The sequence below is a fragment of the Lampris incognitus genome, chromosome 16, assembly GCF_029633865.1.
Source record: "Lampris incognitus isolate fLamInc1 chromosome 16, fLamInc1.hap2, whole genome shotgun sequence".
NCBI classification, from domain to species: domain Eukaryota; kingdom Metazoa; phylum Chordata; class Actinopteri; order Lampriformes; family Lampridae; genus Lampris; species Lampris incognitus.
In genome coordinates, this window is record NC_079226.1 from 18019081 (window position 1) to 18032402 (window position 13322).

The following is a 13322-nucleotide window of genomic DNA, read 5'->3' on the forward strand; positions in this document are numbered from 1 at the left end:
TGTGTACATAGGGTATTTTTTTCCTCTCATTTTCTACATTGGTATGTTCAACGCTCTCACTGTCAAGCCAAGTCAGAGGGAAACCATTCCATCCTGGCTTCAGGTAACCTTTTTCTCAAACATTTACTGTTGGATCGAACAGAGCAAAACCGCAGTAAACTTTAACAAAGGACTTTATTTCTCCAATTAAAATCTGCTGTATTTCTGTTAAAGTTACATGAGGACATACTGTAGCATGACAACAGGGTATAAATGGCTGACACAGAATGGCAACAGTAGTTGTATCCACTTTGTAAGGAAAAAGCGAATTCACAAGGTTTGGTTTATACCCAGTACTTTGTACATGCATACATAAAATCAAATATGCCTTTAAGTAAATCATTTCCCAAATTTAACTTAATTCTGGCCTCCGTGTACAGCGTTATCCTTTTTAAATTTGAGTTAAACATGCAGCCCTCCTTTATTGTATATTCAACTGAGGTTTATAAGGTTTGTGTTGACAGTTTGCCATACCATAAAAAATTAATTTATTAAACATCTGTGGTCAAAATAAGTCAGTAATAGCAAGTTTCATTCTACATTTAAAAAGAAAAAGGCGAGAGAGACGATCATCACAAATGATACCATGTAATATACTCTCAGCTTGGTTAAAAAAAATAAAAATAAAAAAAAACATTTACCCTCAAATATGGCATTGCAAGGTGGTTGTTTTTCCTCATGCATTTCTGGGAACTTGAACTTAAACAATTTGGGTAACGAGTTTAATTGGTAAATTCACATCTAAACAATGCAGTCAAATGATGCAGTCAGACAGACATGCACATACAATTTTGGGTAAGCACTACATAAATATGGACAACAGTGAAAAAAAAATATTAGGAAAGGCAATTAATTCCAGGGCTTTATCATTTCAGCGACTCCAGAAGCAACACAGCTGTTGGTAACTTAGATCCAGAAGAGAGATGCAGGTACAGAGTGTGGCATTTCAATTAAGGTTCATTTGCTGCATTCTCATTGAGTATTAGAAAGCCTCAGCTTTTCTGTCCCCATTCTCCGGCAGCATTGCGTGACCTGGTATTAGACATTATTGTGCAAACAATGGCATGGTATCAAAGAAGTCACCTGTCGGAAAAATAGTGACCGAGCCTAAGGAGAATGGGACAAGCTGGAGGGGGAAATTGGTAGTTATAGGCCAGTTGAAGCCCCCCCCCCCCATTCAGATGGTGCATCCCAGTCTAGGTACCAAGGGTACATAAGAGTCTGTTGCTCATTGAGTGGCTTTGGTCTTCTTGGTTTTGCTTTTCTTGTCCCTCTTCTTCAGCCCATCCATGTGAGCTCTGAGGAGGTTGGAGTATGCCTGCAAGGTTTCAAGAGAATTTTATGAATAAACAAGTTTAAAAAAAAAAAAAACCCCTCCAAATACAAACAATGTACTAATTATTAATAATAGATAAATATTGTTATAGTAATAAAAATAACAATAATAAACAACTCAATTATTCTGGTCCACGTCTTTGTAGCTGCGCACCACTTTTTACGTGGCAACACAAAAGATTGCAGGAATACACACATGCATGGCTCCAAAATCTGAACAGCATTTCAAGCATATTTGCCTTCATGTTGTACAAATGCCCAGGGTACATGGGTAGTGAAACACCATAAATTCATGGCCTAAAATTAGCAAAATGCCAGTAGTATGAAGCCATTTCAGAGTTTCTGATAAGGACAATAAAGTAGCCGTTTGTAAACTGTTTTGGCCAAATTTTAAGTGGGGATGGGTGGCAAAAGACTTCCCCCATTATACATTTAATGTACCACTTGAAAAAGCAATGTCACATTACACTTTACCCTCCTAACATTCAATGGCAAGTCTTATAAATATTGGAATTTTAAGGAAATGTTTCCCCAGGAAAGGACTGAATGTTCTTTAGTGCCCCCAAGTTTTTCTTTTGTTATGAGTGATTTTGTCATTCAATTTCCATTCAAACAAAAAAAGAAAAAAGGACAGATCCAAAAAAAGGGATACACTTAAATACAGCCGCATAAAATCTGAAATATTGGTTTCATTGTCAGATGAAACGTTTAAATCATGATTGATGTCGGCCAAGTGCACCCGTAATTTCCGCATCAGCGGATTCAAATAAGAAACTTACCATTTGAAACTTGATAACTTCTTTGGTACTGACCTGAAAACGGAAGAAAATTATTTCCACATTAAGAATTAATATAAATCATCAACAGAGGCGAAATCTTACAGATCCAATAGAGTGCAAGGACATGGAGTGGGACCAAAATAAAAGTCGCAAGCTTACCACTGTGCTAATTTTCTTCTTGCCATCTGAGGCCCTGAGGAGACACTTGTTGTCTACTGGCTCGAATGACTCTGAATGGCCCTTTCTAGGGACGGGTTTAGTCCTCCCATCGTCTGAAAGGTGTATTAAGTTAATAAAGCCCTGCTCATTCCTTTCTTTCCGTTGAGATTAAATAGTGTTTTTGACCCGCTCATCCCCACCAAGACCAGAAGGAGCTCACTTACATTTTTTTAATGTGATGACAACACTACCCGAGTTCCTGCATTTCTGGAACAGCCTCGTGAGCTCTGTCAGAAACTAGAGAGAAGCAAAGGTCAATGTTACTGTCACAACAATTAAAATCTCAGTGCTGTTACCAGTCATACTCAATGCGCTGCGCACACAATGTGTTGCTCTTCTGAGAGCTAATTAAAAGAGAATTTGCAAGGAAAACTCGGAGCAAATCCTGAAAATTATAGGTTCACTAAAACTAAAATACGATTCAGTGAGAACACTAAAAAAAAACGCGACAAGGTGAATCAGTTCGGGCGATGTCTTAGTTAGGGATACTCTCTTTACAATGTACACGCTCATTTTCTTAAACGGTTTACCGGTTCTCGGTTTATCTAGCAACCCCAACACAAGCAGCTTCTGCAAAGTTGTCTCGTACTGATGAAATGTGAGTAGGCTTGTTTTATGCCCGAACATCCTCCCATCCTCCCGTCAGCAGCCAGCGAACCTAACCGAGAGCATATTTCTCCTCATCCGAGCCATTTAACATAAGCGCTAACATGCTAGCAACAGCGGCTAGCACGCTATTACAGACAGTAGTGATTTTTTTTTTTACAAAGTCTAACAAACCAACAATTAGGGACGAGGACACCTGACAGTACGTGAGGTGAAATACACACTTAATTTCGTTCCTGGCGTATCTTACCGAGTCATTTTCAAGTAGCACCATGATTCAAACTTGATTTCAAGCTCTGACGGCGAGCGTTAGCTCATTCGGGAAAGCTCCGCCTGAAGCACACGTACTGCAGCGACAAGCTCCGCCTCATTGCGACCTCTGAACTACGGCAACGCGCTAAATGTTACGACACTGCCGTCTACAGTCACGGAGGAGCCCCCCTGGCACCGATCCTGGCGCTCGAAAGGAGCATGCGTTCGTGTAGTCAACGAGAGAAATTGTCTGTCCCTACTTTCCTGCAATTTCCACAATACATCAATATCTACCTCTGTGTGTCCCCTCTCTCGCTGGTCATTTGGCATCATACTCGTATGAAATGGCAAGATTGGGCGAGTTGAATTTTAACAGTTGGGAATTTAGGTCATAAATAATGGGTAAAAACAAATGTATTTATGTAATGCATTGTGAGACGATATATACATTTCTCAACTGTCAGAACATTTCCCATACCATTTATTCTACGTTATCTATCTTTTTTATACAGTATCTCAGGTTGTATTAGGCAGTTGTAGGCAATATCGCAAACCAATAAGCAGGAGTACTTTATAGCAGTACTTGATTTCAAATTGATTTTTTTCCCATCTATGTGGTTTAAGTACCTTGATCTGTAAATTATTTAATTTGCTGCATTAGCCAAAAACAGACAAGCCCATCTGGTTATTCTATTCATCTACATTTCTATTGTTTTTTGTTTGTTTTTTTTTCTTCAGAAAATTGTACCATATAGCACAGTATATATTGATATCACAATGTAGAAGTACATAAACCTTAACTGAGGATTTGAGGATTTTATCCATCCACTCCTACCAACTACATTTACTAGTTTATCTCCATTTGCAGAAATCTCAGTTAATAAGCGTCTGCACTTTCATCAATGAGGGAAAAGTGAAAAAACCTTCCAACTGTTTCAGCACACCCACAAAGTCCTGAAGGTGTCCAGGACAGTTAACATTGAGCAGTAACTGTAGGAAGTAGGATACAGCCACACTTGTTTTCTGATCAGTCTCTGCCAGCAAAAGAAATCACACTATTCTCAAACATCCCAAGGGTGCACCTCTACAAAAAAATATCTTTCAGGTGAAATAAAAGTGTTCTAAACTGTTTGAGTGCTATGGGCACTGAATTTGTTTATTTTGTTATGCCCGGATGGCGTGTCTGTCTCCCCCCTGCCTGAAAGTCTGTGCTGACCAGCTGGCCCCCATCTTCACACTAATCTTCAACAGATCATTGGAGCTGTGTGGAGTCCCGTCCTGCTTCAGAAGCTCCAGCTCCACTATCACTCTGGTCCCTAAGAAACCCTGTATCTCAGGATTTCAGGTCATGAATTAATTTGAAAGACTGGTGTTGGCCCACCTAAAGGACATCACAGGCCCCCTACTGGACCCCCTGCGGTTTGCCTACCAGGCAAACAGGTCAGTGAATGGTGCAGTTATCATGGGACTGCATTACATTTTGCAACACCTTGACTTCCCAGGGACATATGCAAGGGTCCTGTTTGTGAACTTTAGCTCAGCATTCAACACCATCATCCCAGACATCCTCCACTCCAAACTCACCCAGCTCACTGCACCAGCCCCCACCTGTCAGTGGATCAGAAACCTCCTGACAGACAGGAGACAGCAGGTGAGGCTGGGGAAAATCCCATCCAGCACCTGGACAATCAGCACTGGTGCCCCCCAGGGTTGTGTGCTCTCCCCTCTGTTCTTCGCCCTCCAAACAAATGACTGCATCTCAGGGGACCCATCTGTTAAACTCCTGAAGTTTAAGGATGACACAACAGTCATGGGCCTCATCCGGGAACGTGAGAAGTCTGCATACAGATGGGAGGTTGAACAGATGGCCCTCTGGTGTGGTCAAAACAACCTGGAGCTGAACACCAAAACTGTGGAGACAACAGTGGACTTTAGGAGGAGTCCCCCAACACTGCCTCCCTTCACCATACTCAACAGCACAGTGTCTGCTATGGAATCCTTCAGGTTTCCGGGATCCACAATCTCCCAGGACTTAAGATGGGCATCCAACACAGACACAGTCATCAAAAAGCCCAGCAGAGGATGCACTTTCTCCATCAGCTCAGGAAGTTCAACCTGCCTCAGGAACTGCTGATTCAGTTTTACTCTGCAATAATCCAGTCTGTGATGTGCACATCCATCACTGTCTGGTTTGGATCGGCCAGCAAACAGGACAGGAACAGACTGCAATGGCCAGGACTGCAGAGAAAATCATTGTTGCCAACCTGCCCTCCATTCAGGACTTATGCATCTCCAGAGTCAGGAAACGGGGAGGCAACATCACTGCAAACCCATCACACCCTGGTCATAACCTGTTCCAACTCCTCCCTTCGGGTAGGCGCTACAGAACACTGCACACTAAAACAACCAGACACAAGAACAGTGTCTTTCCCCACTGTCACGCTGATGAACACTTAACATTGTCATAATAAATCTAAGCATGCTGTATATACTGTATATTGTTCGTATGCATGCATATTCTGTTATGTCCACCTACCGCATGTATATAAGTAATCTGCTAACATATTTATTCCAGCATCTTTGTACCCTGTACCATTGCACTATTGCCTCCATGTTTCACCTGTATATATAGTCATTCCTTTTATATATTCCTGAAGATTGTTTTGCTGTTATTCTATGTAAATACATTGAGAGCCACTAAACCAGAGTCAAATTCCATGTATATGCAAAAATACATGTCCCAATAAAGATGAATTCCCCAGATCTCAATCTGATCAAGCATTTGTGGGATGTGCAAGAAAAACAAGTCTGGTCCATGGAGGCCCCACCTTGCAACTTAAAGGATCATCTGCTAACGTCTTGGTGCCAGATACCAGAGGACACCTTCTTGTCTTGTGGAGTCCATACCTAAAAGGGTCAGAGCTGTTTTGGTGGCACAAGGGGTCCTACACTATTAGGCAGGTGGTTTTAATGTTTTGGCTGATCGGTGTATGTCTGTACCTCCATGTGTAAGCTTTTGGAACAATAGATTTGAAAAATATTGATTGGAAAAGATTTTGGATGCTTAAAAAGGATTTCATCAGCTCAGCAGTAAACAGTTGGAAAAATTGGGCTCCTCAGACCAAACACAGGCAGTCTGATGTAATACAAACATCTCAATACTGACTCTGTCCAACGGAGGAATTGCTAAATCGGCGTCACATTTTTCAATTTTTTTTCCTGCCGGAGTTGTTCAAGTGTTCATACGACCCATCAGTTCAGCAGCTGTGTGGAGACTTGATGTCTCCAACCAGACAGATGATGCCAGTTATGATGAAGTAACCTGACTCCATGGTCCAGATGGTTAAAATAATGATGTATTGATAAAGCAGTGTAGCAGATTTCTGCCTTTAACTGTATAAGGGTTTTGTGTCTGAGAGTCTTTCTCTCCCTGTGTGTGTGTGTGTGTGTGTGCGCAAGCGTAAATACGTGTGTGTGGGGTGGGGGGCAAAATTACATACCTATACAAGTGTCTTGATGCATGCTCAATAATCCAGGTAAGGAAATCCCAGAAAGTGTCAATAGTCTTTGTTTCAGCAAGAGTTGTGTACAATTACTCGGCTCTCTGTATCTTTCAAGTCGTTGGTTCAAATGAAGACAAAGAGAGCATTTGAGAATTTAAAATGTAGGAGTTGTTTATATGTTGTTGTTCGGCCCCTCACAAGTTGTGCAGAAATGTCATTCTCTCTTTTTCTCCCTCTCCCTGTATGTGTTTTTCTAACTGGTTATGAAACAAATGTGTCATAAAGTTAAAAAAAATAAATCTGGGAATATTCAGCTCCATACCGTGGGCCTGGCAGCCTGTCCAGGGTGTCTCCCCGCTTGCCGCCCAGCGACTGCTGGAATAGGCTCCAGCACCCCCGCGACCCTGAGAGCAGGATAAGCGGTTCAGATAATGGATGGATGGACGGTGGAAAATATTTTCCTTTCATGTAAATATGATGAAAAAATGAGGATGACATGATAAATGGGACAAAATGGCATAAAAATGAATGTCGATAGTCTGTTTCATTAAGTACGACATTCAGTTATTAGGCTGTCTGTATCTGACAAGTCATTGCTTCAAAAAAAGAGAAAGAAAGCATTCAAGGATTGAAAGTGTGTGTGTGTGTGTGTGTGTGTGTGTGTGTGTGTGTGTGTGTGTGTGTGTGTGTGTGTGTGTGTGTTTTGATCTAACTGATTATGATGCATGAATGTGTAAGAATTCACAAGCAATATCCAGCTCTAAATTGGCAACAATCTCCTCCCATCATGCAAATGTGATGAAAGAATAAAGATGGCATGATAAAGAGCTGGAGAGATGATTTATTGGTAGAGTTGCATGAAACTGAGGCCAGCTGGTTTGCATAATAATCTGATTAACTGATGTTAATGTATATGTAAATTTTTTTCCTGCAGTACTATTTGGATGTGACTAGCTCTTTCTCAATCATTACACAATCCCATCATAAAATGCGATAGACGATATGCATGCATGCATACTCCGGATTATGATAGCAATCATCTTTAACTTTAAAAACTATGTAAATTCCTGAGTTTTATGTCAAGCTAATATTTTTAGAATTCATACAGTAGCTCTGGCTGCTGGTGACTTGCGACAGAAGGGTACCAGCAAGAGTTAAAGGGGAGGTTTACATGATGTTTGTGAGACCAGCTACATATGTTATATGGTTTGGAGACAGTGGCACTGATGAAAAGACAGGAGGCAGAGCTGGAGGTGGCAGAGTTGAAGATGCTAAGATTTTCATTGGGAGTGATGGAGAAGGACACAATTAGGAATGTGTATATTGGAGGGACCGCTCAAGTTGGACGGTTTGGAGACAAAGCAAGAGAGGCAAGATTGAGATGGCTTGGACATGTGTAGAGGAGGGATGCTGGGTATATTGGGAGAAGGACGCTCAATATGGAGCTGCCAGGCAAGAGGAAAAGAGGAAGGCCAAAGAGGAGGTTTATGGATCAGTGCTAAAAAAAAATTTTTTTGGGGGGGGGCGTAATTTACCTTGGCACAGCACACCTGACAGCTGCTTTAATGTCCACACAGTCACAGAGTTATTAAGAAGGACAATGTAGCCTATAGATTTTATCAGGGTTCGTAAACAGTGGATGATTGACAGTCGACACAAGGCGTTGTGGTGGGTGTGAACATGATTGACAGCCATGAGAATTGTCCAATCACATTAGATTAGAAAAAACAAAACATTAAAACAATAATAATTAGCTGCCAATAAAAGTGGGAGTATCTGGGGCACACAGAACTGTGCCCCATGGGAAATCCAAAGAAACCAATTAGAGAGCAGCCTCAGGTCATCTGCTTGCCAAAAGTTTGAGGGCTTACATAAGGTACCGTTTGGTCGGCGCCCCTCACCCTGGAAGTATATGTATTCAGACAGAAATCAACCAAATACCATTTGGAACCAATACTTAATGGCTGCTGACAGGCGCTCACAGACTGAAAAACCATTTTATTTCAGAATTATTTGCATTATACAACTAAATTATATTTAACATGTATAAGTAGATTTTCATCTCTTGATATTTGAAGGGGGTGGCACCCCAGCTCCTTGTACTGGCTAGCCGCCACTGTTATTGATGTGGTGAGCATGGACATGCAGGTGGCTGGTGTGACAGAGGAAGATGCAGAGGACAGGAAGAAATGGAAACGGATGATCCACTGTGGCGACCCCTAACAGGAGCACCCGAAAGTAGTAGTAGTAGTAGTAGTAGTAGTAGATACAGTAGCTCTGGCTGTGATATGGTTCAGGAGTGTATGAGCAAAACATTCATTCATGAAAAACTTTTAATGAGGGCACTCGCTATCCTTTTAATAGCGCGCAGTCAGGATGGTGGCCCAGGTCAGCGAGGTTCACGGTAAACTGGGAGTGCCAGTCCCTTTCAAACACTGCCTGGAGTTGACCCTGCAGGGCCCCGGTCTTCCATACTGGGCGAGGGGCGTGTTGGGAAACCACCAAAGCCACCCCAGCTGTGTTTGAAAAATAGTCCGCTGACCAGTTAGAGGTACCTGGGAAACACAAAGTCGTCCCATTAATCATTAGCTGGTTCACCAGTGACAGATGGTCCAGTGCATTTCGATGCACATCAGTGAGCAAAGATCTGACTTCTGACAGCGGTCAGTGCTGAGAATATGAATATGTAGGGAAACACGATCCTAAATGTGTTCTTTTACTCACCAACGTAGGCTACTTTATCAGTCACCATGAATTTATTATGGTTAACCCTGGAATGTGGAATGTCGGATCGGTTTCCTGCAGGCAAAATGTAGAGTTTCTGAAAGAGAGTAAGGCGTTAACAGAAGATTGGCCATGTAGGCTTGCACATGCATGGAATGTGACTCTGGTTTCGTAGCTCTATCAATGTACTTGACATAGAATAACAACACTACAACACAAGAGGCTTCAGATATATACACAAGGATTGACTTATACAGGCGAAATATGAGGCGATAAAGTGCAACGGTGCAGAGAATATAAAAGAGATGCTTAAATAAATAATATTATGAATGCTGTGCCTTTACCCAGGGGGCAGACATTTTATCTAAAGTATCGTATTCTTCATATTGTCTTACAATTTGAATACTGATGTTCTGACCAGGGGAGTGCATTGAGGCCAGAGACTCAAGGAAGGGCAGCATGGCCGGGTCAGAGTCCCGTCCGCAACTGATGAGCATTCGGATCTTAATGTGCTGCTCAAATGCAGCCCTCCTAATGGCATCATCAATGGCTGGCCAATATCTTTTTAATAGAGGTAACAAAAGTGGGGAAAAGAAAGCAGTTTGGTGTACAGTTTGATGATATGTAAGAAAAAAAAATCAATAGCTTGCTTTGTCAGTCTTGCAGGATAAATCAATCAGTCAAATTACATTTATGTAGCACATTTCATTCATAGACATGCAATACCATGCACTTTAAATGAGGATCAAGACAGATCAGGGCAGTGGTAGAGCGTATGTAAAGTGATAGGCTCACCTTTTCGGCTTTTCAAACTGTGTGCTGGGGAAGTAATCCATGACAGCCACGTTTATAAAGCGTTGAGCACCTGAAATAACCGAGAGGATTGCCTCCAGGTCTTGGGTCCGGGAAGGTGGGCAGAAAGCGGGAGGCGAAGCCTGGAGCGAAGACAAGCATTTAACATCATCGAAAACCACATCAGAAACCTGGAACTTTAAGTACATGGAAATGAATGTCTGAATTGAATGGCTTGGTGGATTACAGAACTTTGACATTCGAGTAAAATGCTCACAAATGTGCCGTATTGTTACTGAACCATTTTGGCAATGCTCAACCTCCACCTCTGTTTCGTTCTAGTATTCTACTCATCTGAGCATGATTACAGCCAGTTATAAGGAATTGAGATTGAAAGTCAAGACGGGGGAAGTTTAAACGAAACTTAGGGAACTCACTGTGAGGTAAATTCTGCTGGAAACGTTATGAGCCTTCACCACCAGAGGATGATGTTGGTTGATGGCTGTGTCGAACTTTGAAGGCCATTTTTTGGGCAGAGAGCTGTTGGGGTGACCCATCACCCAGTATGACTGGAAAATTTTGCGCAGGTCCTTGGCCAGACTGGAGCAGTTGTATATGACCACTCCTAATTCCTTTACCTGGAACAGAAATTTTAAAGGCGATTTATGAAACCGTCCAGTTGTGAATTTGATGCTTGGGACTCAAATTGGGCCTTGAAATGTTGCCCATTTCATCACCTCTGTGAGAGCTCTCCAGTCCATGTTGGCGCTCCCAATATACACATGTCTTCTGTCTACAATCCAGAACTTGCTGTGGAGGACGCCATTTGTCAGTCGACCAAAGTTAACCTTCCTTACATGAACTCCTGCAGGTGACCATGAAGATGAAAATAGAATCATTTTGATTATTTTCATGATTAATTATTATTGTTATTATTATTATTATCATTTTATCCCAAGTTGTACTTGGCCAATTACCCCAATCTTCCTAGCCGTCCCGGTCACTGCTCCACCCCCTCTGCCGATCCAGGGAGGGCTGCAGACTACCACATGCCTCCCTCAATACATGTGGAGTCCTGACAGTGAGGAGCTTCACCAGGGAGACGTAGCGTGTGGGAGGATCACGCTATTCTCCCCAGTTCGTCCTCCCCCCGAGCAAGCGCCCCGACCGACCAGAGGAGGCACTAGTGCAGCAACCAGGACACATACCCACATCTGGCTTCCCACCCACAGACACAGCCAATTGCAGCCTGTCCAGGATGTCTCCCCACCTGCCGCCCAATGACTGCTGGGATAGGCTCCAGCATTCCTGTGACCCTGAAAGCAGGATCAGCGGTTTGGACAATGGATGGATGGATGGATGGATGGATGGCTGGGATGCGCGACCAAGTTGGAGGTAACACGGGGATTCGAACCGGCGATCCCCATGTTGGTAGGCAATGGAATAGACCGCCTTGCCACCCAGATGCCCATGATTAATTATTTTTCTTCATGATTAAGTTTTAGTGATTACTTCATTATTTCTACTTGGCTTGCTAATTACTGCTTCTCTTTCCAGCTCAGTGTCATGCAGAGAACATGAGTGATAGTCTGCTGAAGTCATAGGGAGGTTCGTTTCAAACCTTTCTGTCGCAGGATTTTCAAGTCTGTGGAGTTTGTCCGGAAGGAGGGAAGGCTGGTCACTACTCGCACAGACACATTCCTGGAGGGCAAAGCTTCAAACTGCTTCAGGAGACTCTTTCCCTGACAATGACAGGTGCGCAAATGGATCAGACTGGCAACACAAGCGGCTACTTTCACAGACATCGATTGAGTGTGATCATTTATCCAATGGGGTTTCTTATTCTATTGCTCCTAAACAACATTTCAGCATTGGGAGGGGACTCACGGGTAGGTCGGAGGAGGAGTTAACATTGATATCTTGGCCGGTTAGGGTCCAATAGAAAGAGGCCACATCTATTTGTTGAGTTGTCATGGATAGAAGATCATTCCAGGCTTTTTCCAGGGGCATCCCAAAGGTTACGTTGTCCTCATATTTCACATGCAGAGGGATGCTCTCTACAAGGGTCATCCTGAGGGACAAACAGTGACACTTGCTAAACGAACTCTCTGGAAACTGAAATGGAAGTCAGGCGTTAAAGGAGGCGAGACATTGGACCTCATTCTCGGCATTGGAGACAAAGCACTTTGACTGTAACAGCTGCAGTTGACGATGGCCACAAACAAGCACATGAACAAAGCTGTGACCTTGAATATTAATCAAGTAGCGGATGGGAGAACAACCCAAGCCGGACATTAATTGTGCCGTCTCACCTGCACTGATCCACAGAGACACCGTCTTCAGCAGGTTCGGCATCCTCAGGAAGTGTTTCATGATTTCTGGGAAATTTTGGTCGCTCCAGCACAGCGATGGCAAGCAGTATACCCAAAACAGTCAGACAAGCTACTGCCAGAGCTATTGTGCGACAGTTCCTCTACCAGTAGAGAAATAGAGAAATGTCGTGTAATATCACAACAGCAAAATGAGTCAGATGACTCAGTAAGCCAAATTATAAGAGGTGTGTCGAGAACATCGAATCAAAAATCGATGAATGCTATAAATACTTGCCCTACCCTTTTGTTTGAAACGTAACTGTCATGTAGCGTTTGGTACGGTGAGGACATTTTCCCTTCAGGCGTTCCTATTGAAGTTCATGTCAGAAGAAGAATAATTACACATCCCAGTGTTGCAGTCAAAATAAGTAATCCTTACAAATTGCGTGGAATACCACATATCGGAGTGCATTAATAGGCTCAGAACCCAGTGATAGCTTTGAAAGCTTGAAGACAGATGAAGTTTCGGATGACAAAAAGCAGACAACTCACAAATGGCAGGCCTCAAATACCGTTATCTTCTGACACAGAGCTCTTGAAGCGGTCCCTCTTGGGCTTTTCTTCTCACAACTGAGATGAAATATCTACAGTACCATTTGATGCATTAAGCCGTGGTTCCCGTTTTTGCTTTCATTTCATGTTTTCAAAGACATATGTGCTTAAAAATAAATGGACCATCGGTAAATGAAAGACAAAAAAAA

The 13322-nt window shown here is 42.6% G+C and overlaps 2 protein-coding genes across 2 annotated transcripts; both read right to left on the minus strand.

Annotated features, from left to right (window-relative positions):
* Positions 1–162: 162 nt before the first annotated feature.
* Positions 163–3310, minus strand: srp14 (signal recognition particle 14). The gene is made up of 5 exons (XM_056296183.1): positions 3229–3310; positions 2537–2609; positions 2313–2425; positions 2154–2186; positions 163–1357 (listed from the first exon to the last, which is right to left on the minus strand). The coding sequence occupies exons 1-5, from the start codon at positions 3250–3252 to the stop codon at positions 1268–1270; spliced, it is 333 nt and encodes a 110-aa protein (XP_056152158.1). The 5' UTR covers positions 3253–3310; the 3' UTR covers positions 163–1267.
* A 5455-nt stretch (positions 3311–8765) lies between these two features.
* Positions 8766–13207, minus strand: LOC130126741 (5'-3' exonuclease PLD4). The gene is made up of 11 exons (XM_056296358.1): positions 13114–13207; positions 12862–12929; positions 12562–12722; positions 12137–12320; positions 11871–11991; positions 10987–11114; positions 10687–10887; positions 10253–10392; positions 9853–10018; positions 9458–9554; positions 8766–9288 (listed from the first exon to the last, which is right to left on the minus strand). The coding sequence occupies exons 2-11, from the start codon at positions 12910–12912 to the stop codon at positions 9083–9085; spliced, it is 1455 nt and encodes a 484-aa protein (XP_056152333.1). The 5' UTR covers positions 12913–12929; positions 13114–13207; the 3' UTR covers positions 8766–9082.
* Positions 13208–13322: the final 115 nt, after the last annotated feature.